This window comes from Heterocephalus glaber, unplaced genomic scaffold (assembly GCF_053883595.1).
Source record: "Heterocephalus glaber isolate CG9 unplaced genomic scaffold, H.glaber_assembly_v1.0 deba00001498, whole genome shotgun sequence".
In the NCBI taxonomy this organism is placed as follows: Eukaryota; Metazoa; Chordata; class Mammalia; order Rodentia; family Bathyergidae; genus Heterocephalus; species Heterocephalus glaber.
In genome coordinates, this window is record NW_028258321.1 from 6,205,748 (window position 1) to 6,229,565 (window position 23,818).

The window sequence follows — 23,818 nt, forward strand, 5'->3', positions numbered from 1 at the left end:
CACAGGGTTGGAAGAAGGCAAACTCACGGACAGCATCGCACCAAATTCAGTCCCACCTGACACCCTTGGAATCTTAACCTGAGAAAAAGCAGAACAGTGCTAATGCCCACAGTACTGATTACATCCGGGGTGCTGGACTAGGTGCCTGGTTATACATTGTCTGGTTCCAGGCCCTCTTAAGTCAAACTGGGGCAGTTGGTTGTTCCAGATCATTTGGCTGGTGAGGGGCAAAGCAGGAGTTCAAATCTAAGTGTCCATAACTCCAGGCCAGTGTTCTGTTGCTTTAGGTTCCCTCTACTCCTTGTGCTGACTGGTGTTTTGGAGAACATGGGGAGGTGCACCGAGGCAGGGGACGCTGCCAAGGAAGTACTTGTGGGAGTGGGAACGTCTTCAATCATTCTCCATGCCCACCGTGGGGGTGGGGTGTGGAAATGGAGCTGGGGTGACCCACAAAATCCCCCATTCTTAGGCAGGCCCTTTTTAAAATCCCCAGGCTGCATCCTTCCATCATTTTGTGCTCTCATCAAAAACCTAAGGGGAAAAAAAACAAACCTAAGGTGGAGGGCTGGAGATTTAGCTCAGTGGTGCCGCCGCCTGCCTCCCAAGTGCAAGGTCCTGAGTTCGATCCCGGTATCAAAAAAGAAAACAAAAACAAAAAACCTAAAGTGGAGAGAAGGTGGTCTCATAAATACTTCAGCTTCCACATCCCCAACCCTCCAGCCAGTCAAGCCAGCTGTCCAGACTGCAAGCCAGGGTAAGAGAACCAAATGGGCTTCCAGAGCGACTACCCTGCTGAGTGACAAAAATGAAGAACTCCTACTCAGTCTTGCCCAGGTCCCCTGCGTCTACCCTTGGGGCTCAAACTGAGGCTTAAGGAAGAGAAGCTAGCGGCCGGGGACCCCCAGGATCTCCCTCCTCCCTGCTAATAGGTATTTCCTGTTTATGAGGCGGCTAGGACTGCGTTTGGAGAAGGGATGGAGATGGGCCCTTCCCCTCCTCGGGCTGGGCAGGGGAGTCCTTGAGGCGAGCCTGAAGGTTGGGAGGCTCCTCCCTGGTGAAGAGTGCTTCCTACGTGGACCATCTCGACACCCCCACCCCCCGCCACGGTCTCAGCCCCTACGGGCAGGGGGGGGTCTGGTGGAGTCTGCTTCCGGTTCTCAGCCTCCCAATCCCTCAGAGAGCAGCAACTAGGCAGGGGCGGGGCGGTGCCGGGCTGGGAGGAGAAAGGGGAGGGAGGCGTCTTGACTGGTGCGTCAGCGCCTGAAGGGGGAAGTAGAGCTTGCGGGTCCCCCTCCCGTCCAACCTGGTGGTCTTTCCGCAGCACCCCCACGGTGGCAAAACGCGGGTCCCAGGGCCTTAGGCGGAGGAGAGCGGGGATCCTGCTTAATTAACCCTTTTAGCGCTAGTCCTAACTGGTTTGGCAGGCCAGGGAAGAATGGTTAATGAGAGGGGGCGAACAGAGAGGTGGCCAAGAGAATTAGGATAGTCCTTCCTCTTCCCACCCAGTTTGTGGCGGGGCGCGCAAAACGGGGTCTCCGGGACGAGATTAGGGTCTCCACAGAGACCAGCAGGGAGGGGTCTGCAGCCTCGTCCCCCTCCCGACGGCCGGGGTGGGGAGGCTGGAAGGACAAGGGCTACACCCCACTGCCCACCGGCTCCGCCTCCCCCAGCCCCGACTCCCGCGCCGGCTCGGCTCGCACCCCGCCCAGCGGACCGGAGGACCGACGTCGCCTCCTGCCTCGCCCCCGCGTCCCCCTCCCGGGGTCCCTGCCTCTGTCTCCGGGTTAAAAAGCTGCGTCACATGCTCGTGGCCCCTGCGCTCCGGGCCCTGGGCGCACGCACGCCACCGCCGCCCCGCGCTCGCGAGTCACTTTGACCCGGCCGCCCCTCCTACCCGCGGGCAATTAGCATATTAATCGAGCCGGCCGCGCGGCGGGGGCTGGAGGAGCGGGGCGGCGGGAGCGCACACACGCACACGCGCGCGCGGACACGCTCAGGCACGCGCGCGCGCACGCACAGCAGCTCGCCGGCCTGCCTGGCTTCCTTCCCGTCCGCTCCGCGCCTGCCGGGCCCCGCGCCGCAGCCGGGGGCCCCCCGTACCGGGCCGAGGCCGGGCCGGGTCGGGCCGGCGGCGAGGGCAGCGGGGGCCGCAGGCGGCGGCGGCGGCTCATGCCCGGCCTGTCCCCGCAAGGGGCGGGCTCCGTGACTCGGCTGGGCCCTCAGCGGCGTGCGATGTGAAGATGTCAGTGGGCTGTGCCTGTCCCGGTGAGTGGGGCGCACGGTTGCGGGCCCGGTCCTCCCCGGGGACACCTCGCCCCTGGTGGGGTGCGTCGAGGGCTTGGGGGGCCGCGAGGGGTCATCGGGGCCGCGGTCGGGAAGGGCCTTCTCAGCTGGGTAAATGCGCAGCAACCCGGAGGTGCAGGGAGGGGCCGCTGGGGGCAGCTTTTGGGGGGCTAATTGGAGAGGGGTGGGGGGACTGAAATTCCCAGAATTCCAGGGTGTTAGCCAATCAGAAGTGACTCTGGACTTTTGACCCCCCCTCGGGTCATCATAGAGTTGTGATTGGCTGGTTTGCATTGCCCCCCCCTTCCCTGCTGCCTATTGCCTTTTACTTACCCTGTGACACCCCACCTCAAGCAGCTCCTGAGGACACTGTTAGGGGGAGGGATTGATTGAGGCTCCTCTTGCCCCCCTTTTTTCTGCCTGTTGCCAGGGAAGGTTGGCCCTCCTGAGGGACAGGAGGCGCTCCATAGGGTGCCTTATAATTGAGCCCATGGGTCCAGCATCACTGCTTTGGGAAAGAGAAGGTGGCAGCCCTAGGCAGGCTGGGAAATACAGTGACTTGCAGAGCTGACTTATGGGGAGCAATGCTTGACCTCCCCGAAGTACGAGAGGACCCAGGCTCAGTTCACTGCCTCCCCAAAACACATGTCAGCTCTTCTGGGGAGATCTGGGTCTGAGTTCTTTTTCGGGGGTGGGAGAGTAGACTCCACCTCAGCTGCCAGGAAGAGTGCTGAGCCATGTGACTGGAGAGAGATCAACTGCGGAGGACCTCAGAACATTGTCTATCCTCTGGCCTAAGACCCATATCCTCAAAGTGGCCTTCTTGTCCCAGGATAGCTTCAGCTTTCTCCAGGAAGTCAATGTCCCTGAATCTACTCTGGTTTGGATCCTTTGCTATCTGAACCCCTAACACACACACACACACACACACACACACACACACACGCACACACACGCACACACACGCGCGCGCACGCAATCCCCAAGGGAAGTTGCCAGTGTGGAAGCTTCCTTGAAAGTCATGTGACCCAGACCAAGCTGGGCTGGGCATATACTTGAGGTGCCTGCTGAGGCTGATGTTGAAGGGGCATAAGGCCCAGATGCCAGGCTAGGGGAGCCTGAGGATCCTGGAATATCTGGGCGTGGGAACCCCTGGCTCCTGCTGCAGAGGATGGGGAGAGGAGGAGGGAATCCTGTGTGGCTACATCACCCCCTCCTACCAGCTTGGTGTGTGTGTGCGTGTGTGTGTGTGTGTGTGTGTGTGTGTGTGTTTTCTCCCCGTAATCAGCCCATGCTGGTTACCCCAGTTCAGATCCATAAGTGCTCTGAGCCTGCCTCAGGGTCCAGACTCTCCATCACCACATTGGAGTGGAAGCAAACCAAGGCCCTGACCGAGCTACAGGGCTGAGTCTACATTTTTTTTCTCCCTAGTATTAGATATTGAACTCAGGGCCCCTTGAGTGCTAGCACTACATGTCCAGCCCCCTTTTGAGACAGGGTATCACTAAATTGCCTAGGCTGGCCCCGGAACTTGTGATCCTCCTGCCTCAGCCTCTTAAGTAGCTGGGATGTACCATGTACATGTACCACTATGACATGTACCACCACACCCAGCCCTGAGTCTTAAATTCTGACTCTTCATTCCTGCAAATAATAGGTAGGGAATGTGGATTGTGGGGTTGACAGGCAGGAACTAGATAGAAGGTTGGCCCGGAAATTGGGCAGGGTTCGTGAGTCCAGTGGGAGGAGGAGGTTTGCCCCACATTCTCGCTGAGTAGTTTGGGGACCCTAATGCCTAGGGTGTGTTTGTGGAGGGGACAGCTTTCATCAGTGCCACAGGCCTGTTCCTTTTGTGTCCCTGCCAGCCTGGCTGAAGGAGGGGCAGAAAGATGGCTAGGAGTAGGGAGTCTGCATCCTGGCTGCGAAGGGGTCTCAAGGGTTGATGCCACAGAGGATGGGTGGAGGTTCGGCTCGAGAAAGGCAAGGGGAGGGGCTTGAGTGGCCAAGGTGGGAATGTTGGGGGGAGGGGATCAGGACTGCGTGAGTGGGTGGGAGCACACCCTGGAACACAGGGGCATCGTGGCACTGTGTAGGACTCCAGGCTCAAGGACCCCCAGCACGACCCTGAGCAGCCCGGGGTGAGGGCCCAGGCTCCCTGGCAGCCGCCTGCCTCCCGCCCGCCTGCCTGCCTGAGTCTCTCCTTTGTGCTCTGCTGTCTCTGGGCTCCTCCTCCTCCCCCAGCCCAGCGGAGACGGCACATGCCCCACACATGTGACTGAGGGAAGCCAGAGCACACTCAGACCCACACATGCACACACGGGAACACCACAGGATACGCACACACACCCCCAGCTCCTTTAGTGCTCCTGGGTGGGAAACAGCATCTGGGGCTGAAATTGCCAGAAGCAGCAACAAGCTCTGTAGGGCCATCTTCCTGGGCAGGATGCTGAGGGGCCAGGGGCTGCCTGGGGCAGCGTGTGGCTCCGAAGGGTTAAGGCTGGAAGGAGGGAGTGAGGGAGGAGGCAGCAGTGGTGGCGGCTGGGAGCCAGGAGAGGAGGATGGCAGAGCGCCAGGCCACCGGGAGGCTGGGCACAGACAAAGGAAGGGGGGCAGGCACACTGCAGGCCTGGGTCAGGGGCCCGGGCAGGGGCAGTGCTGGTACCTCAGCCTGTGTGCTGGGGCCACTTGCTGTCCTGAGTCCCCACCTCCAGGAGTCCTAGGCTTCTGTGGCCTTATCACCTTTGTCATTCTTTGCCCCCTGCCCAGTTTAAGGTCCTTCTCGGACTTGCTCCTTTTAGCTGGACCTGTTCTGCCCTGAGTGTGGAGGCCAGCAGGAGCTGGTCTGGGGGAGCGGGAGCCCACTCTATGGAGAAGGGGAACTAGGAGAGAGCTTGTTGGGGAACGATGCGCCAGAGTCTGGATCATCTAGGCACTTAGGTGGCCTTCCCCATAGTGAGAAGGGTGTGTTCTTGTGGGTCCTGGGTGAGGGTTTGAGCTCTGGTTGCGGGCAGAAGCCAGAGCACACACCTCTCCTGCCTGTGGATGCTCATCTGTGGCCCAAGGGGGAAGGGAACAGGAAAGGCTGCAGTCCCCTAGGGCTGGGCTTACATCTAGGGGCTTGGAAGCCCAGAGTTCAACCTCAGGCCCGCCTGCCTCACTTGATCTATTCAAGTTAAGATATTTGAGTGGGGCTGGGAGTGTGTGCAGTGCTAGAGTGCTTGTAGTGCTTGCCTAGCATGTGTGAGACCCTGAGCCACAACTGAAAAAGAATGTGTGTGTGTGTGTGTGTGTGTGTGTGTGTGTGTTGAGAGAAGGGGCAGGGAGAATAAGCCCTGCAGGAACTGCTCAGGGTGCTGCCTGTCAGCCAACCTGCTTTGGGAAGTTTGAGAAGGAGAGTGGCTGTGGTGGACTTGGGCTGTGTGCTTGGGAGTCAGTGGGACTGTCCTCAGCCCCCCAGGATGTGGTTGCAAGCCCGGCCCAATGTCATGGGCTCAGAGGCTGGTGAAAGCTGAGGTTTGTCAGGTGATCGGGGCTGTGGCAGGGGATGGTGAGGACCTCGGGAGGGTGGGTTGTGGGTAAGCCCTGCACAGCTCCAGGCCTTGTCCTTCGGGGTGTAACGGGGTTGTGTTGGGGACAGGATGCCACGAGTCAGAAGTCACCCAGTGCTTGAAGGTCGGGGTCTGACACTGTGGGTGCACCTGTCTGCGTGCGTGTTCCTAGGGCTTGGTACATTTAAAACATGCCACAGGTTGAAGTGTGTGTCAGGCGCTGGTTTATGGGAACCCGAGAGCTGATGCTTGTCTGTGGAGGGTGTCAGCCAGGTCCAGCATTACTGCAGTCAGCCAGTGTGTACCTGTGACAAATTCTGTCTTTGGGGTTATGTGTCATTTGGGGAGAGGGGGGATAAAGAATATATTCAAATTGTAAAGAATGAAAGTAGGACACCCCGTGTGTGTTCCTTTTCCGGTGAGTCTAGGTAAGAGGGCCTGGACCACTACCCAAGTTTGAAGTGTCTCCTTGGGGTACCTCTAGGCAGACTGGAGAGCAGGCCCTGCCCCACCAGCCCTAACCTGCCCACTCCCCGAGGTGGGAAGGACTCAGCACCGCAGCCCGTTCTGGAGACCTGTGGGTGGGCATTCTGACAACACCTCTTTCCCGGCATCCACGTGGCTTCGGGCCTGGCAGTGCAGTGCGGAAGAGGGCTTTCTATTAAGGGGGCCTAGCCACGGCTTGGACTTCGGCTGCGTTGGGGGCAGAGAAGCCTGGAGTGCCTACCTCCCTGCAAGCGGCTTTCACAGGCCTAAGTCAGAAGGTGCCTCTGTCCGGAACAACCGCCCAGGGCCTACCGCCAGCCCCCAGCCGCCCTGGGACTTCCCTAGGGGCCTAGGTGACAGCCCAGCCAGCCTTCCACCTGAGAGATTTGGAGGAGGTGTGGCTGGCGAGTGGAAGGTACTGGAGTCCGCAGAGAGGCCAGCGCGGCCTCTCCTGCCTGAGCACCGCCCCTGGAGCTGGAGGGTGCATTTTGCCGCCCCCCACCTCCGTCCCGTCCAGGTGGCTCCCGGGCCGAGGATCCCGGGCTCCGGTCCGGCTCTCTTTTGTTTTTCTCGGCAGTCCCTCTCCCTCCCCTCCGCCTAGCGGGGCGGGGCCGGGGGCGGCTCCACCCCCGCCCGCCCCGGGCCGCGATCGCGGAGGGGAGGGAGGAGCGGGGAGGAGAGAAAGGCAGAAAGGACGAGCCAGCCGAGCCGGCGGCCCGCCGCGCGTGTCTGAGTGTGCGGGCGCGCGTGAACGTGAGCCCGGCCCGCCCGTCCGTCCGCGCCCGGCAGAGGGGCCCGGGCCCGGGGAGCTCGGACGGCCGCGGAGGGGAGGCCGCGAGAGGCCGCCGGGAGAGCCGGGCGGCGGCCCGGAGACGGCGCAGCCATTGTTGAAGGAAACCGTGCGAACAAAGGAGGCTTCGGGCGCCCCGCGGGCCCTCGCCCCCCAGCGCGGCCCCCCGCCCCCGGCCCGGGGCCCGGGGTTCTGCAACTTTTCCCCGGGGCTGCGCCCGCCGCGGGGCGGGCCGAGGCCGAGCGGGCCCGGCTTTGTGCGGGCGGCCGCCCCACTCGGGACAGGAGCCGCCAAAGTTGGCCCGCCTCGCCTCCTGCCCCTGCCAGGGCCCCTCGGGGCTCCCAGACGGCCCCGCACCTCTCCCGGCCCCCTCGGTTCTCCCAGGTAAGTCTGGCGACCTGCAGGCTGCTGGGGGCGGTAGAAGGCCCAGGCTGGCCCGAGCCCGGTGTGCCCCGCCGGCCGGGAGAGGTGCCCCGGAGGTCCGGCTGAAGGCTGCCGACCCGTGGCTGGTCCCCGAGGGAGGGGGCCTGCCCTGGCCGATGGTTGCCATGGGAATCCCCACCTGGAGCTGCCCCGCCGCCCTGCACGCAGCTTCTGCCCCGAGAAAACTTTGCTAGTTCGGGCCCCTCTGTGCACTCACGTCCCGTCCCGGAGACTTCTAGGAGGCTGGGAGAGGGGTGTCCCACTCCAGGCCTGATGACACGTCCGTTCCACCCCCACCCCCACCCTGCTCCCTCTGCTCCTGCTGCTGGGGACAGGCAGCCGCATGGACAGATGGTCTGGGTGATGTCCCTCCCCTTCTGTTCTCACTCCCAGCCCCTTGTACTGGGGCTACTGGGAGTTGCTATGGCTCTGGGGAGATGGCGAGTTTGTGTGTGTCCGTTCACTGGGGTGTAAATAGAGGTCCCAGAGCGCTGGGCTTTAGCTCCCCAGAACTATCACCCAGGCTCAGACAATGCCTGTTCTTTCTCTCCGTGGAGCAGCTGATTCTGAGACTTTTTCTTGAGCCGGAGAGGAACCCAGGTGTCCTGCTTCTTTTGTGTCATCCTCTTGACGCGTTTCTTCAAGAGGACTGGGACTGGGCAGGCAGGGCTTGGTCAGCCTGTGTGGAAATGATGGCCTGGCAGGGGATCAGGGTCAGTCTGAGAGCGGAAACGCTGGTCTTCGCTGCCCAGGCCTGACCTCTGCTGGGTGGCGGGAGCTTAGAGTGCTGTGGCTTTAGCCTGTCTGTGGGATGGGGACTCTGCCCTGAGACAGGCTGTCTCCAGGGCTGGCCTGGGAATGCAGCTGCGAGGTGCTGTGGGGTGTGGACGACCCCAGAGCTCAGGCACCCTCGTCTTGCCTGGGGCTTTGGGGTTCCAGCACGTGGCAGGCACGGAGGGGTGAGCGGAGGGTGAAGCCCAAAGGCGGGTGAGGTACGGGCGCATGCCAGCTTTCACTTCTGACTCCAGCCAGGGCTTCGAAGTCTGGGCCCCTCTGGGACCCTCTTTTGCCCACATTGTGTGAAGGGACCCCTGGGGAGAGAATTAAATGGCACCTGTTGGCACAAGATCTTCCTTTGTCTCCTCCCCCCAAGGAACAAAATAGGTTTTTTTAATCTTTTTTTTTTTGGAGGGGTACTGGGGATCGAACTCCGGACCTTGAGCTTTCGAGGCAGGCAGCAGAACCACTGAGCTAAAGCCCTGGCCCCAGGTTTTTTAAATCTAATTCGGGGAGAGGGCTCAGATACAGTCAGTACAGCTACCTTTGCAATCAAGTTTTGGGGACCTGAGGAGAGAGAAACGGGCGAGATCCTTGGGGGCGGTACCTCGGTTTCTCCTGTATCTCTTCCAGTTAGGAAATGGTATGTTGGGAGGTGTGTGTGACGCTAGTGTGGTGGTAGAGGCCTGTGTGTGCCATGCTCAGACGCACGACCGAGCCCTGCTGTGGGTACCAGCTGTCCCCTGGGCTGGGCCCCGGCCCCTGTGTTCCGTTTGTAAACTGGGGTCCAGTGAGGGCTGGGGGCCTGGGTTTCTGGCATGGAGACCAGGCTCTCCTCCTGGTGGGTGTGGGTGTGGGTGTTGGCTGATAAAGCCTGGCCGTTGCTGGGGGGGGGGAGCACCAACTGGTTATCTGGTGGGCGGCAGCCAACACCCCCTTTATCTCTATCCCCTGCCCTTTGAGACCCTGGGAGAAGAAGAGGGGAAGAGTTCCCCAAACCCCATTTCCCCTCTCCACCCTAGTTTCTACTGAGCAGTAAAGGGTCAGGTAGAAATAGGGCAGGGTATGGGATTCCGGATGTCTGGGCTTTAGTCCTAGCCCTGCCACTTCCTATGATCTGTGAGTCCTTCAGCCCTGCGTTGCTTCATCTGTAAAATGGGAATATCACTGTTTGCCCTGGTACCTGACAAGGTGGTTGCTAAGGAGTTTATGAAAACTTGCACTGCTTAGATATTTATTCTGTGATACTGACATTGCAGTTCCTTGTCTGTTATCCAGGGCATGGCCAAATGAAAACTAAGGTCTTGAGTATGGCTTGAGTTTAGGGCTCAATACCCCCAGTTTCTTCACTAAATGAGACTGGAGCCAGATTTAGGAGCAGCCCCCTCCCTGGCCTGCCACATTCTCGTCACCACCCCAGGGGCTCCTAAGAGATCAGTCCCTATCCGTGTAGTCTAGCAGGCTTGCAGAGAGCTCCAGAAGGGCGTAGGGGACGCTTCGTGTCTCTCTCTCTTAGGTTGTTCCTCAAAGTCATTCAAGCTGTACTCGCCGAAGGAGCCCCCAAACGGCAACGCCTTCCCCCCGTTTCATCCCGGCACCATGCTGGATAGGGATGTGGGGTGAGTCCTTTGTCAACTTCCTAACCTTTCAGATGGAAGCCTGCCTGGAGAGGGCAGGGATGACCCCCTCCCTGTGCTTCCTGTCTTCCACGCCCATTCTCACAGCCTCTTCCTTTACACAGCCCAACTCCCATGTACCCGCCTACCTACCTGGAGCCTGGGATTGGGTAAGTGGGGTCCAGGTGGGAGGGAAGAGCTTTCCACTACACGGGTGAAGGCAGAAATCAGGATTGCGGGAGTGGGCTCTTCCCCTACTGCCCACTCTTCTCTTCCCTAGGAGGCACACACCATATGGCAACCAAACTGACTATAGAATATTTGAGCTTAACAAACGGCTTCAGAACTGGACAGAGGTATGGTCAAGGAAAAAGAGGCTGGGAAGGGGAGGTCTGTCTGGGCCCATGGGATGTCCTTGGGTACACACTCACCTGTCCCTGTCTCCCTAGGAGTGTGACAATCTCTGGTGGGATGCTTTCACAACAGAGTTCTTTGAGGACGATGCCATGTTAACCATCACTTTCTGCCTGGAGGACGGACCAAAGAGATACAGTGAGTGGGGTCCTGCCCTCGGGTGGCGAATGTCTGCACCTGTGCCGCCTGAGGTCTGGACATGGGACTAGAAGTGCCAGCCAAGTGATCTGTCTTGGCAGGGGAGGCATCTACCTGGCCACCTCTGTGTTCTTTGGTTCTAAGGGTTTGTCCTGTCTCTGCAGCCATCGGCCGGACCCTGATTCCACGCTACTTCCGCAGCATTTTTGAAGGGGGTGCTACAGAGCTCTATTACGTGCTTAAGCACCCCAAGGAGGCATTCCACAGCAACTTCGTGTCCCTTGACTGTGACCAGGGCAGCATGGTGACCCAGCACGGCAAACCCATGTTCACCCAGGTCAGCCACCAGCAGATGTAGAGCCCAGGGCACCTGGGGTTGAGTTCTTCTCTCCCCGTGTGTACTCCTAGCTCACCCAGGCAGGCATGGTGATGCATTCAGCAGACATTTGATGGGTTTGAAAATGACAGCTTTCTGTGTCCCAAGTCATACAGTGAGCAAGAGCTGCCCTCAGAGCTCACAGCAGATGGTATCACCGGCTGCGTGGGAAAAAGATACGGATCTGTTCTGCTTTTCTGCTGTGTGTCCGCATGTGTGTGAGGGCCAGGAATGACGGATACATGAGGCGGGGGTGGGGGTCACATCAGTTAGGCGCCCGGTTTATGTGCAGGCAGCAGTATACACAGTGGGAGGGTTGTGACCAAACCGGAGAGCTGCAGCAGGTACACGTTTAGTTTGTGGGGTGGGCCAGGTTGTGACAAGCCTATCCCCAGGTGTGTGTGGAGGGCCGGCTGTACCTGGAGTTCATGTTTGATGACATGATGCGGATAAAGACGTGGCACTTCAGCATCCGGCAGCACCGAGAGCTCATTCCCCGGAGCATCCTAGCCATGCATGTGAGCTGTGGGCAGATTGGGGTGCGGGGGCCGGGTAGGGAGAAGGGCGGGACAGGGCCTAGCATCCCTGGTGTGCATAGAGGGCAGGGCTGTCTTCATCTCATCCCTTCCCTCTCCGGGTGTCACAGTGCTCAGGGCCAGGAAGCATATGCAGCACATATGCAGTGTTCTCGTCTCTCTTCCTCTGCAGGCCCAGGACCCCCAGATGTTGGATCAGCTTTCCAAAAATATTACCCGGTGTGGGCTGTCCAATTCTACTCTCAACTACCTCCGAGTGAGTCTCCATCACCCGTCGCTGCCCCACCCCGTTGCCCCCCACGTCTCCCTGACAGTCACCGACTGTTCCGCCCCCAGCTGTGTGTGATACTCGAGCCCATGCAGGAGCTCATGTCCCGCCACAAGACCTACAGCCTCAGCCCGCGAGACTGCCTCAAGACCTGCCTTTTCCAGAAGTGGCAGCGCATGGTGGCGCCCCCCGGTGAGTGGGCCTTTCCAGGGCCGGGTCTGTATCTGTGTGGAGACCTCTCTGCTCCCTGCTCCCAGGCCTGTGGATTAGGACAGAGTAGGTTCAGTCCTAGGTGGCGGGATGGGACACGGGGCCCCGGGTGGTCTTCCCACCAGAGTCTTCTCTCCCCGCACAGCGGAACCCACGCGGCAGCAGCCCAGCAAACGGCGGAAACGGAAGATGTCGGGGGGCAGCACCATGAGCTCCGGGGGCGGCAACGCCAACAACAGCAACAGCAAGAAGAAGAGCCCAGCCTCCACCTTCGCCCTCTCCAGCCAGGTACCTGTAAGCATCTCGGCTTTCTTCTCTCTTCTGGGGTGCCCCGCCACGCGCCCCTGACCCAGCCCGGCTGAGCTCAGAGCAGGCACCAGCAAGGCCAGTGTGCCCTGTGTACTCTGCCTGCACGAGCTCACTCCTTCTCCTGAGGAGAGGGTCCCGGCAGGTGCACACTCGGCCGTAGGCCCATAGTGCACGAGGACAGACGGACGTTCAGGGCGACAGCCGGGGCCCAGGCAGGGACACAGCCTCATGCTGATAGGGGGACGCGCAGCCTCGATGGCTCGCAGATCTGTAAAGCGCCCAGGCGCACACGCACACCCATGTTTCCCTCCCTGTTTTTGAGCTGCTCCCTCTTCCTTACATGTGGACGGAAGGTTAGGAGCCCCTAAAGCTTGGGGTAGGTGGACTAGGGAGCTAGGGGGCTAGAGTGGAGTTCCCCGGCAGTTGGCAGGCGTGGGCTGCAGGCCGTGGTGCTCTGGTGCCCTTCAGCGGAAGGGCTCTGGGAGCAGCGGTGCCGAGGGAGCTGGGGCTCGCGAGCCGCGAGGAGGGGCGGGAATGTTGGTTTCCGGGGTGGTCTGGGGCTCTGGGGTTCCCTGCTGCCCCGATTATGTTTGGGGACCTCCGCCACTCTCAGGATGTGATGGTGGTGGGGGAGCCCACCCTGATGGGCGGGGAGTTCGGGGACGAGGACGAGAGGCTCATCACCCGGCTGGAGAACACGCAGTTTGACGCGGCCAACGGCATTGACGACGAGGACAGCTTTAACAACTCCCCCGCACTGGGCGCCAACAGCCCCTGGAACAGCAAGCCGCCGTCCAGCCAGGAGAGCAAATCGGAGAACCCCACGTCACAGGCCTCCCAGTAAGGCCACCACGGCCCTCCAGCGCTCTGCCTGCTGCCCCACCCCTCGCGCCCTCAGGAGCAGAAGACGGAAGAAGAGACTGAGCATCTGCGGCAGGCAGCCTCCGTCCCTGCAGGGAGGAACTGGACTCGCTGGGGGCAGGTGCCAAGATGTGCCCCCAGTGGCCCTGGCCTGGGCCTGGCCCTTGTGGAGCCCTCGGGAGGGGCACTCGTGGATGCCTGAGTGCACCCTGGACTCTGAGAGATGTCCAGCCACTCCACCCCAGGGCATTGCTTCCGTCCTCTCCCAGGTTCTGGGTCCCCCCCCTTGACTTACCCTTGAAGCCCGAGGTTTTCTGTACCCACAGCCCTTAGGGTCTTAAAGTTATGGGGCTGGATTGAACCCCCCTCCCCTGGGCAGCTGGTAAGAGAGGGATAAAGCTCTAGGCTCCTCCTCCCTTCTGCCACTTGTCCCAGCTCCAAGTTTTTAAAAAAATAATATTATTAAAAATGTAAGTTTAAAAACAAATCACTCATGGTTCCCCTCTTGCCCCTCTTAAGTTTAGCTACCTCCCTCCTGGCGGATGGGGCCAGGGCCGGGACGGGGTGAAGGGGTGGGCTGTGTGCATACTATTTTATACAGTTTGAGAGCTTTAGACCAAGGAGCTACTTCGCCATCTCTCTTCCCTGATCCCCTGGAGCACGGGAAGGTGTGCCCCGGGTCACCCCTGACAGCCCTGCTGTAGTCTCTGCCTCCCCTTCAGCCCCACCTCCCAGGCCCAGGCCGCCCCGCCCTCCTCTGCCCCCTGTGGTGTCTGTAGTCTGAGTCCACTAGAGCAGCTGTCTGGGGAGGCAGCCTCCCTCAGGGCCCATGGAGGGGAGGGAGTGGCCTTGTCTGTCTGTTTCTGTTCTGTCTCAGTGGGTCAGGCCCCGAGGCTCCTCCACTCCCCCCAGCCCTCTGCAGATCTGGCCCCAACCTCCCCTCCACAGGGGGAAGGAGCCCCCGGGAGAGAGGCCTCTGTCCCGGCTGAGGTGGAGGGGCTGCTTCCCGGTGTCTGTGCCCCATGGCGGGAGAAGACAGCGGCACCTCTGCTCCATCGCACAGGTGGACTGGAGGCCAGGGTTGGGGCGGCCAGGAGCGGGGTCCCCTCCTGCCTTTTCCTGTGGCCGTGGCCCTCAGGAAGTGTCAGCTGCCAGCACCACCACCTCTGCTCCGCTCTGGGCCCTCTGGGCCGAGGAGCCCCCTGCACCCTCCTTCCCCACCCCAGCCCCTACGGGGGAGAGCTGTCAGGAATGCAGAGGGCTGAGGAAGGTGGATGTCCTGCCCCAATTGTAATGCTTTTTTTTTTTTTTTTTTTTTTTTTTTTTGGCCATTTGAATCATGTATGGTACTGTCAATAAAGAGACTTTCTGGTTTGAGAGCGTCCTGTTTGGTCACTGATGCCTAGTTCCAGGCAGTCTTGTGTTCCTGCAGTCCCTGAGGCCCGTCGCTGGGGAATGGGTTTCCTCGCTCCTGAGTCATGCTGCCCTTGTAGACCCCGGGTCTGTCCCCAGGTGTGCCACCTGTCTCTCAGGACTTGGTCTTCTGCACCCTGACCCCTAGCTAGTCACCTGTGGCTGTTAGGCAGTTGCCAGATAGGTGGTCCTGGGGCAGGGTTCCTGGCGGAGTCCCCGTGGGCCACTGGGGTCTTCGGAGGAGTGGGGCTGCCCTGGAAGGTCCTGGCAGTCAGTGCAGAGGTGTTTCCCTCTTTCTGTGAGGTTCCTACCTTACCCAGCCCAGCTGATACCTAAATGTCTCCTGATGCCAAGGTCCCTGGGCAGGGGAAGGAGCAGTTGTCTCCTGCTGACTTGGGAGGGGACACTGAGGGATGACACCTCAGCTTCACATGAAGATGCCTTTGCAGACTTCTCCAGGTAACGCGTCTCGCTGAGTCCCTCCTACTCTTGGAAGGCCGTTGCCCTGAGGCAGAGACCTGGCTGTAGTGGAGATGGAGTCTGAGCATCCAAGAAAGCCCCCACCCATTGTCCTTCATTTTCATCCCAGGCAGGGGAAGCTGAGGCCTCAGACCACCACCTCTGCTGAAGTCTCCCTGGATCTGAAGTGAAGTTTCATAGACCTGCACCTCCACCTCACCTTCCCAGCTGACAGACACCAGAGGGGTGGGCTGTCCACACCACCCTCAAGCCCACAAGGGTCCTTTGGCTCTGCTGCCAGCCTGGCTCCTCAGAGCCAACAGCCCTGGACCCCACAGACTGCACTTGCACCCCACACCGCTGCTCAGCAGCCCTGCCCAGCAAGGACCTTGCCCAGCCAGCTGACACCACACCTTACCTGAGAGGGCCAGTAGCACCGGCAGTGGATCCCTGTGACTGCTGAGCTGGGAGAAGTCCTGGATGTGCATGTAGGGGGTATAAGAGCATACAGTGTCTGAGTATAAGGGTGTCCGTGTGTGGGTGTGTAAGGCAGTGTGTGTGTAAGGGAGCGTATACATGGGTGTGAATGAGTGTATGGGTGTGTAAGGGAAGGTATATGTGGGTGTGAGGCTGAGTGTAGGGGTGTGTATACGTGTGTGTGAGGAAGTATATTTGTGGGTGTGCGCGTGTGGGTGTGTCTGTTGTGAATTCATTCATTCCGCTGGTATTCACTGAGCCTGCTCTGAGTCCCAGCCAGCCAGCCGAGAACAAGGCAGAGAAGTGTGCTGCTGCAGGTGTATGTGGAAGCAGGATGTGCATCCTGATGTGGTGCTAGATGCATGGGTTATTGGCTGCTGGGACACTTGTGTGACAGGGTTGGGGGTTTCCAGATTTACAGTTTGTGTGTGTGTGTGCGTGTGTGTTGGGGTTAGAAACACTGCCAGGCCCAGACCCTGCCCGGCTTGGGGAGAGGGCTGGGCTAGACGCAGAGCCCACTGTTGGCACTCCGGAAGCACAGCGGCCAGTGACTTCCTGCGAGCCCCAGAGCTAGCTCCGCCCCTTTGCCCTGGTGAGGAGGAGCCGCTGGGGAGAGGACCGCAGACCCGCTAGGGCGTTCATGCCTTCTGTTCCCAAGTGAAAGCCTGAGTCCAGTCCCAGGCCTCAGCATGCTGTGAAAAACTTGCCTCTGCCTGGCTGTGGACCCCAGCCAGGGCCCCTGAACCTGCAGAGGCACGGGCCGAGCGAGCACCCTGCCCCTACCTCTGTCTGTCCCTTCCAAGGCCTCCAGTTCAGCCTGAGCCGTCATCCCGGTTTCCTAGCCTGGTCTAATCCGGCCCTTTCCTAGGGCCTTTGTCTAGTCCAGCACAGCCTACAGCTCCTTTAGCCCAGCCTGACTCTTTCTCTTTCTTTCTTTCTTTTTTTTTTTTTTGGTGTCGGGGATCAAACTCAGGACCTTGCCACCTGCAAGGTAGGCGTTGGAACCACTGAGCTAAATTTCCGGCCTAACTGATTTTCTTTTTTCTCCTTCCTTTTCTTCTTTCTTTTTCCTTCCTTCCTTCCTTCTCCGCTCCTTCTCTTCCTCCCTTCTTCCTTCTTTGAGATGAGGTCTCGCTGTGTAGTTGAGCCTGGCCTTGAACTCACTATGTAGCCCAGGCTGGCCTTGAACTCACAGTGATCCTTCTGCCTCAGACTCCTGAGTGCTGGGATTGCAGGGTGTGCCCCCATGCCTGGCAGGTCAGATTTTAAAAGGCTGGTTTTTCCCCTGCTGGGCCAGCTTCCTAGACCCACAGTGTGTAGCACGGTCTGCGGCTGTCACCCTTGTGGCTGTGTCCCCATTTTCTCCGCAGTTCCCTCTAGGCCTCCTGCTCACCCCTCTACTGAAGTGGGCACTGGAAACGGGTGGGAGACGGGCCATCCCACAGATCTTAGCCAAGTGGGAATGAAGTCGCCCGGTAGCTTCAGGAGCCTTCTCTGGCCTCAGGAGAAACCATCCTCTCATGGACTCCAGGGCCCTTTTCTGAAGATGGCTAAACCAGGCCATTCCCATCCCTACTGCCCAGCAGTTGCCAGCTCAGCTCCGCCGGAGGAGCCTGCAGAAAAGCCTGTCACCCCCGATGAGGAAGGTGTATGGTAGAGACAGGCTTCCCTGTCAGGACCTCAGGTGCACAGAGCTATATTAATCACGACCCTGATTCCTGACACCTCGCCTGCATCCCTTTTTTACTTAGAATACTGTCAACAACGGAAATCGCCGCTAAACAAACTAGGACCAGCTAATGCTCCCTGGATCTGGATCACGGTGGGGGCTGCCAGTGTTGCGGCCGACTTCACGATGGCTTGGGTCTGGACTGGAGACCGGAGGTGTGGGTCTTCGGAGCCTCTGTAGCATGCGAGTTTGGGCCTCAGGCGTCTTGGCAGCAGTGGGAGCAGAACAGACCCAGGAAAGCACTCAGCGTTTCGAGCAACAGGCAGGGCTGAGAGATGCCGAGAGATGCTGGAGCACACCACACAGGGGCCCACCCTGAGGGGACCAAGTGCCTTCGAGCGGCAGAAGCAGTCCATAAACTAAAGCTGCAGGGTGGAGAGGACTGGAGAAGAGAAGCCGCCTGCATCCGCCCAGGCAGCTCCCCTCATTCTTCCCGGAAACAGAAGTCCAGAGGCTGGTTCACTTCTGGTTCCCCCACGGCCCTATCTGGCCCAAATCCTAGCACCATGGTTCCTGGAAGTGGGGATAAGGATAGACCCTCTCCACATAAATGGGACGTCTTTGGACCAAGACCTCTCCAGCAGTCTGACTTTGGAGGTTTGCTGTCCAGGCCTACACAGGAGCCCAGAGGCCTCTCCCATGGAGCTGATCAGAGCCCAGGCCACCCCAATGGATGGGTCCCTTGACCTCCAAGCCACCCAAGATGGATATCCCAGTGATAGAAATGAAGAAACCACCAGTGCGGGCCAACACTCTTAAACCGTGTGGCTAGAATGTGCTCCACCCACTGGGTCTAGAGTGTTTTCTGTCCCAGGGACTCTGGGGGGGGGGGTTTCTTGTGTCCCACTTCCCTTGGCTCTGACAGAGGAATGGTATATTTTTAAGTCTCTTAAACAGAGGCTACCACTGGAGACGATTAATTTTTGAGAAACATTAGTATAAAGCTTGTACTTGTGTGGAAGAAACCATTTTTTACTGCTTTAACCTAAAAAAATCTGAGCAGTGATTTGGGGGGAACTCATGACCTGTTTTTGTATCGTGTACCCTAGACAAGAACTTCAATCATTGCTTACTAGGTAAATAATGTTTACGCTAGTCCAAAACTGAGATTTGATTATTTTATCACAATCAACGTGAACATTGAGAAATCGTGGTGTAGAGGCGCCCACTGACACACTTGGGCAACTTGGGTCCTTCATTTGGGACCTAAGATCTGACTGAGGTCTGGGTACAGTGAGCAACCAGGCCAGGCAGGAACCTCACTTGGAGTCACCTGCCGGGTCATTTCGTCCTGCAGCATTCCTTTCTGCCTCTCAGTCCTCCTGGGCCACCGCCATGGAGAGACACTGCCCTTGTACCTCAGGGCAGACGGTGCTGCTTGTCCTCTCCGCACTTTAAAAGACATTAGTTTAAATCCAAGCTGGCTGAAAACTAAGGGAGGTAATTCAGTCTCCTCATTTCATACTGATACATATAGATATATAAAGCCTTTCTTCCTGGGGGCAATGCTAGGAATAAAGCGGGGACCTGGCACATGCAGGCAGGCACCGCACCACTGAGCTACACCCCAGCCCGTACATACTACATTTATTAGCACAAAGAAGATGGTTAGTGAGCTACAGACTTCAGGTTCATATAAAATTAGTGTCATCTTGTTTTGATTTTTGTCCAGATCAGGGCCTGAAATTTTGTGGAGTATGAGTGGTTTAAGAATTCAAGGGCCAGGGATTTAGCTCAGTGGTTCCGCTGCCTGCCTTCCAAGTGCAAGGTCCTGAGTTTGATCCCCAGTTCCAAAAAAAAAAAAAAGAATTCAAAATTGGGCTAGGGATGTAGCTAAGCACATAGCCCTGAGTTAGATTTCCAGTACAAAAAAAAGCAAAATATTACTATCAGTGGAGGAATTTTTCACTAAAATGAAGCCTTTATTCAATACATATCTTTTTTTTTCTGGTATCAGGAATCGAACTCAGGACCTTGCACTTGCAAGGCAGCCATGGTGCCACTGAGTTAAATCCCCTGCCCAGTGAGAGGCAAATCTTACTGAAGAAAAAGAAACTGTCTTTTTATTTCTCCTCACTATGTACATGTTCATTGTCATGAACACTGTCTCAAATCTTGCTGCTTTTTGGGCCAGGGATTTAGCTCCGTGGTTCTGCCACCTGCCTCACAAGCTAAACGCCCTGAGTTCTGTCCCTGGTACCAAAAAAAAAAATCTTGGCTGTTTTTGTTTTAGGTAGCATTTTGTTTATATAAGGAACTGACCTTCCATAGAAAAGCCCTGGAGTCTGAAATTGTCACAATTAATTTATTTGTGTCAGGCCAGGGATTTAGCTCAGTGGTTCTGACGCCTGCCTCACAAGCGCAAGGTCTCGAGTTTGATCCCTGGAACCAAAAAAAAAAAAAAAATTTATTTGTGTCCTGTTTTTCTTGTTTTGATAGTAAAAATCCGTAAGGGGCGGGGGATTTAGCTCAGTGGTTTCGCCACCTGCTGTGCAAGCTCAAAGAGGGCCTGGAGCCAGACAGGACTGTGGATTTCCCCCAAGTGTAACAGTAAGCTCTACAGGACCAGGCAGGGCAGGGTTTAGACCTGGCTCCTACCCTCCAGAAACCCCCAAAGCAGAGGAGAAGCTGAGCTGAGCACAATTGAAGTGAAAAGCACTCCAACGAGGGCCAGCAGCCTGCAAAGTGCTGGGAGAGGCAGGCGCGGGGTCAGAGGGACCGGGAGGGTAGCGCTTGCTGACAGCGACACTGGTTTCGACTGGTTTTCCTATTTACTTATTTATTTTTATTTGTTTAATTGATTAATTAGTTTTCATGAGAGGGGTGGAAACGCTCTGCATAGAACGACATCCCCGACATCCCCAGCCGGGAGGCGGCTGCTGAGGAAGGTGGCCTTTGGTAGGGACTTGGCAGGAAGTGAGCAGAGGGTCGGGGGTTCAGGAGGTTCTCGCAGTGGGGCGGCCGCGTCGCGGGGGGGGGGGGGGGCTGGGGGGGCGGCTCTGCAGCAGCGAGCAGTGTAGTCTCAGGGAAGGGAAGCAATGCTCTGCTGACGGGAGAGGCCTCTCCGGAGCTGCCCTCCACAGTCTTCTTCCAATTTTAGTGTATGTGCTGCCGAAGCGGGCACACTCCACAGTCTTCTTAAACCGTGCAGTTTCTTTTTTTTTTTCTTTTTGGTACCGGGGATCAGATTCAGGACCTTGCGCTTGCGAGGCAGGCGGCGGCACCGCTGAGCTATAGCCCCAGTCCGACGGAGTTTCTATGACAAGAGAGAGAAGTTTAGATTGGGGGGCACTGGGGAGCTCGGCCTTCACAGAGCTACGTCCACAGCCCTTTGTATTTTGAGACAGGGTCTCGCTAAGTCACTAAGGTGCCCAGACTGGGGTCAAAATTGTAGTTTTCCTGCCGCAGCCTCCCAGAGTGCTGGGATTACAGGTGTGTGTCACCGTGCTTGGTTTAGACTCAAATTTATTTATTTGTTTATTTATTTATTTTTGGTACCAGGGCTTGAACTCGGATCTTTGCGCTTGTGAGCCAGGTGGCAGAACCACTGAGCTAAATCCCTGGCCTATTTATTTTTTATTTTTTGAGACAGGATCTCACTTTGTTCAAGGCTGCCCTTGAACTCCTCCTGGTGATCCTCCTGCCTCAGCCTCCAGAGTGCTGGGATCACAGGTATGAGACACCACACCCTGCAGGCTTAAATTTTATGGGGTTTTTTTGTTTGTTTGTTTTTTGGTACCAGGGATTGAACTCAGGTCCTTGAGCTTGTGGCCCTGCAGGCTTAATTACCCTAGTTAGGTCTTCTGTTCTGTTTTGTTTTCCCCTGTATTGGGGATTGAGCCCAGGGGACTTTACCCCTGAGTGACACCAGCAGCCCTTTTAACATTTTATTATTTATTTATTTATTGACAAGATGTCACTAGTCTGGGCTGGCCTCAAACTTGCACTCTTCCTGCTGCAGACTTCAGAATGCTGGGGTAACAGGGATGTTGTGCATTGATTGGCTATTTTTATATTTTAATTTTGAGACAGGGTGTTGCTAAGTGGCCCAGGCTGGCCTCAAACTTGCCATCCTCCTGCCTGAGCCTCAAAAGTAGCTGGGGTGATACCTGTTCACCAGCATGTCTGGCATTATATCTGTGTTGTGTTTTTGTTTTTTGTTTTTTGAGACAAGGTCTTTCTATGTAATCCAGGCTGGCCTCGAACACATGGTAACCCCCTGCCTCACCCTCCAGGAGTGCTACAATTACAGGCATGCACCACCATGCTGGGCTGTTTTTTCTTTTCTTTTCTTTTTTTTTGTTTCTTATTTTTTTTGTGGTCTAGGCTGGCCTCAAACTCTTGGCAATCCTGCTTCAGTCTCCCAAGTGCTGCGATTACAGATGCGCAGCACCACACCTGGCTCAATCTGGGTTTTAGTAAGATTAATTTGTCATGCCACATAGAACTAGGAGAAGGGGCCGATAAGGGGTCAGGTGGACCATACTGCTAGAAATTTAGAAAACAAAAAACTAAGATCCTAACTATTCATCACACACCCACACACACATACAAGAATGGTCAATTGGACTACATATCAATTTATGACTTTGATGTATATATATATGTATAAATGAAAACTAAATCAAACCCCCAAAACAAAATTAAAAAGTAGACACACTAAGGCTGGGGATGTCACTCAGTGGTGCCGAGCCTGCCTGGCAAGCTCAAGGTCCTGAGTTTGATCCCTGGTTCTGAAAAAAAAAAAAGTAGATACACTAGAAAGTATATTTGTAACAAATATGATACAGTTAATATCTTCTTTTGTATAACTAATTCAGGCAAAACAAGTTTAACAGAATTATTATTTTTGTCAGGAAGAGATTGAGTCAGGGGCTCACTCTGTCTCCCAGGCTGGCCTCAAGGTTGCTTCAATCCTGCCTCAGCCTCCCAAGTGCCGGGATTACAGTGGTGTGCCACCATGCCTGGCCAAAACAAGTTTATTCTCACAAAGGCCTCTCAATAAATCAGTAGCACAATTTCTGAGGAGGAAGTGGTTTATCAGTCAGCTTTCTAGGTGGGACACAATACCCTAACCCACAGCAGAGCGGAGAAGAGGTTTGAAGCTTGGGTCACAGTTCCGGGGATTCAGCCTGGTTGGCAGAAGGGCGCGGCAGGCATCATATCTCTGTGGCCAGCCAGGGACACCTGGAGCTGTTTACTGATCGGCTAGGTGTTGCTTAGTCCAGTGAAGTTCAGTCACAAGTCCTAAAACAGAAAGTGGGCATGCTGCGCACACCTCTGGTCCCGACTCCTAGGCTGAGGCAGAGCCTAGAAGTTTGGAGCCAGCCTGGGCAACATAGGAAGATCTCACCTCAAAATAAATGAAATAAAATAAAAAATAAATAAAGTAAGATAAAATGGGTTGCCTGCTCACCCAACTTCTCAAAGGTGTTTTATGGGACAAAGCCATGAGGTGAGGCCGGTTCAAGGTGGGACAAAACTGTAGTCAACTAGTGAGATTGCAAGTACAGTGCCTTTGGTAGTATCGATCTAGTGAGAAATCACAAGTGAGCAAAACTGTGAGCAACCAACAAGATGATGACCAGGATAGTCACTTGGGTAATGCTGATTAAATGTGACAGATAAAATGGCTCTGGGAGCCCCACCTCCTAAATGCCTCTTCACAGCAGATAAATCACTCAGGGAAGCAATAACCTAATTTCCTGCCACAAAGCTCGCCCGTTTATAGTGCTTCCCACCGAGAAATTCAAACTTGCCAATGGATTTAAACCCCACCTCTGGCTGCAGCCAAACATCCATCTCCACTATGTCGTCCCCCCTTATGCCCCTTGCCCATGCCAGAGGTCCCCTAGCCAGCCCCTGGCCGCTGCTCTCACCAATGTTTGAGACAGCCCGGCACCCTGTCCCCTAATAAAGGCCTAGTCTCGGGTGTTCACGTTTCGGCTCATTCTCCTCCTCTCAAAATGGGGATCCAGGGCCAGGGATTTAGCTCAATGGTTTCACCACCTGCTGCGCAAGCACAAGGACCCGAGTTCAATTCCCAGTACCAAAAAAAAAAAAAAAAGGGGATCCACTGGGGAATTATAGCAAGCTTACAAGGAATGAGCAAGGATTTTCCATGGTAAGGGGTGGGTCGGGGATCTTTCTTAGAAGATCTTCATGCCCCACCCAGGTGATTGATACCTATTTAGAATATCAGTCACTGCTATTTATCCTACATCAGTTTGGTGGTTTCCTTTTACAGTGCTGGCCTTCACTGAATGTGTCTTCACTGTCTTCCATGTTGGCTCCTCGTGGGCTGGCCCTGTCTGACTGCCTACAAGACATCTAATTAACTTACCTATCTACAATATTAGTGATACCCTGTCTCAAAAATTAAAAAAATTTTTTTTTTAAATTTAATTTGATTTTTTTTTTGGTACCAGGGACGGAACTCGGGTCCTTGCACTTGCACAGCAGGCAGCAAAACCACTGAGCTAAATCTCTGGCTCTTAAAAAAAATTTTAAAGGACTGGGGCTACAGCTCAGGACAAAGACCCTGGGCACAATCCCCAGCACAAGAAAGAATGGAAGAGAGGAAGGAAGGAAGAAAGAACTGGATCCTTCCCCAGCACTGCAAAGAACAAATACGATCGGGCCCACGGTGGGTCTTTTCCTCCTCATCCTTTTTTCACAACAACTACCAGCCATGAAAGTGACAAA

At 56.4% G+C, this 23,818-nt stretch overlaps 2 protein-coding genes and 1 pseudogene across 10 annotated transcripts in view; 2 read left to right on the forward strand and 1 right to left on the reverse strand.

Annotated features, from left to right (window-relative positions):
• The first annotated feature begins 2,025 nt into the window (after positions 1-2,025).
• Positions 2,026-14,409, forward strand: Ldb1 (LIM domain binding 1). 3 transcript variants are annotated; one of them, XM_004866385.4, is made up of 11 exons: positions 2,026-2,265; positions 9,824-9,926; positions 10,049-10,093; positions 10,204-10,279; positions 10,373-10,475; positions 10,640-10,812; positions 11,247-11,369; positions 11,560-11,643; positions 11,724-11,847; positions 12,011-12,159; positions 12,788-14,409. In XM_004866385.4, the coding sequence occupies exons 1-11, from the start codon at positions 2,241-2,243 to the stop codon at positions 13,016-13,018; spliced, it is 1,236 nt and encodes a 411-aa protein (XP_004866442.1). In that variant the 5' UTR covers positions 2,026-2,240; the 3' UTR covers positions 13,019-14,409. The 3 variants fall into 3 exon arrangements, with proteins under 3 accessions (XP_004866442.1, XP_004866443.1, XP_012921607.1); XM_004866386.4 differs by having other exon boundaries at positions 12,011-12,153; XM_013066153.3 differs by lacking the exon at positions 2,026-2,265 and adding an exon at positions 6,996-7,491.
• Positions 14,410-14,558: 149 nt separating this feature from the next.
• Positions 14,559-18,224, forward strand: LOC147825496 (putative monooxygenase p33MONOX pseudogene; annotated as a pseudogene).
• Positions 18,225-19,877: 1,653 nt separating this feature from the next.
• Hps6 (HPS6 biogenesis of lysosomal organelles complex 2 subunit 3) overlaps positions 19,878-23,818 on the reverse strand; it is a 32,159-nt gene continuing 28,218 nt past the window's right edge. For 6 of the 7 annotated variants that reach the window (XR_015440656.1, XR_015440657.1, XR_015440658.1 and 3 more), the window contains one exon: positions 19,878-20,369. The gene's annotated coding sequence lies outside the window, so the exon portion shown is untranslated. The other variant, XR_015440660.1, reaches the window with a different exon arrangement.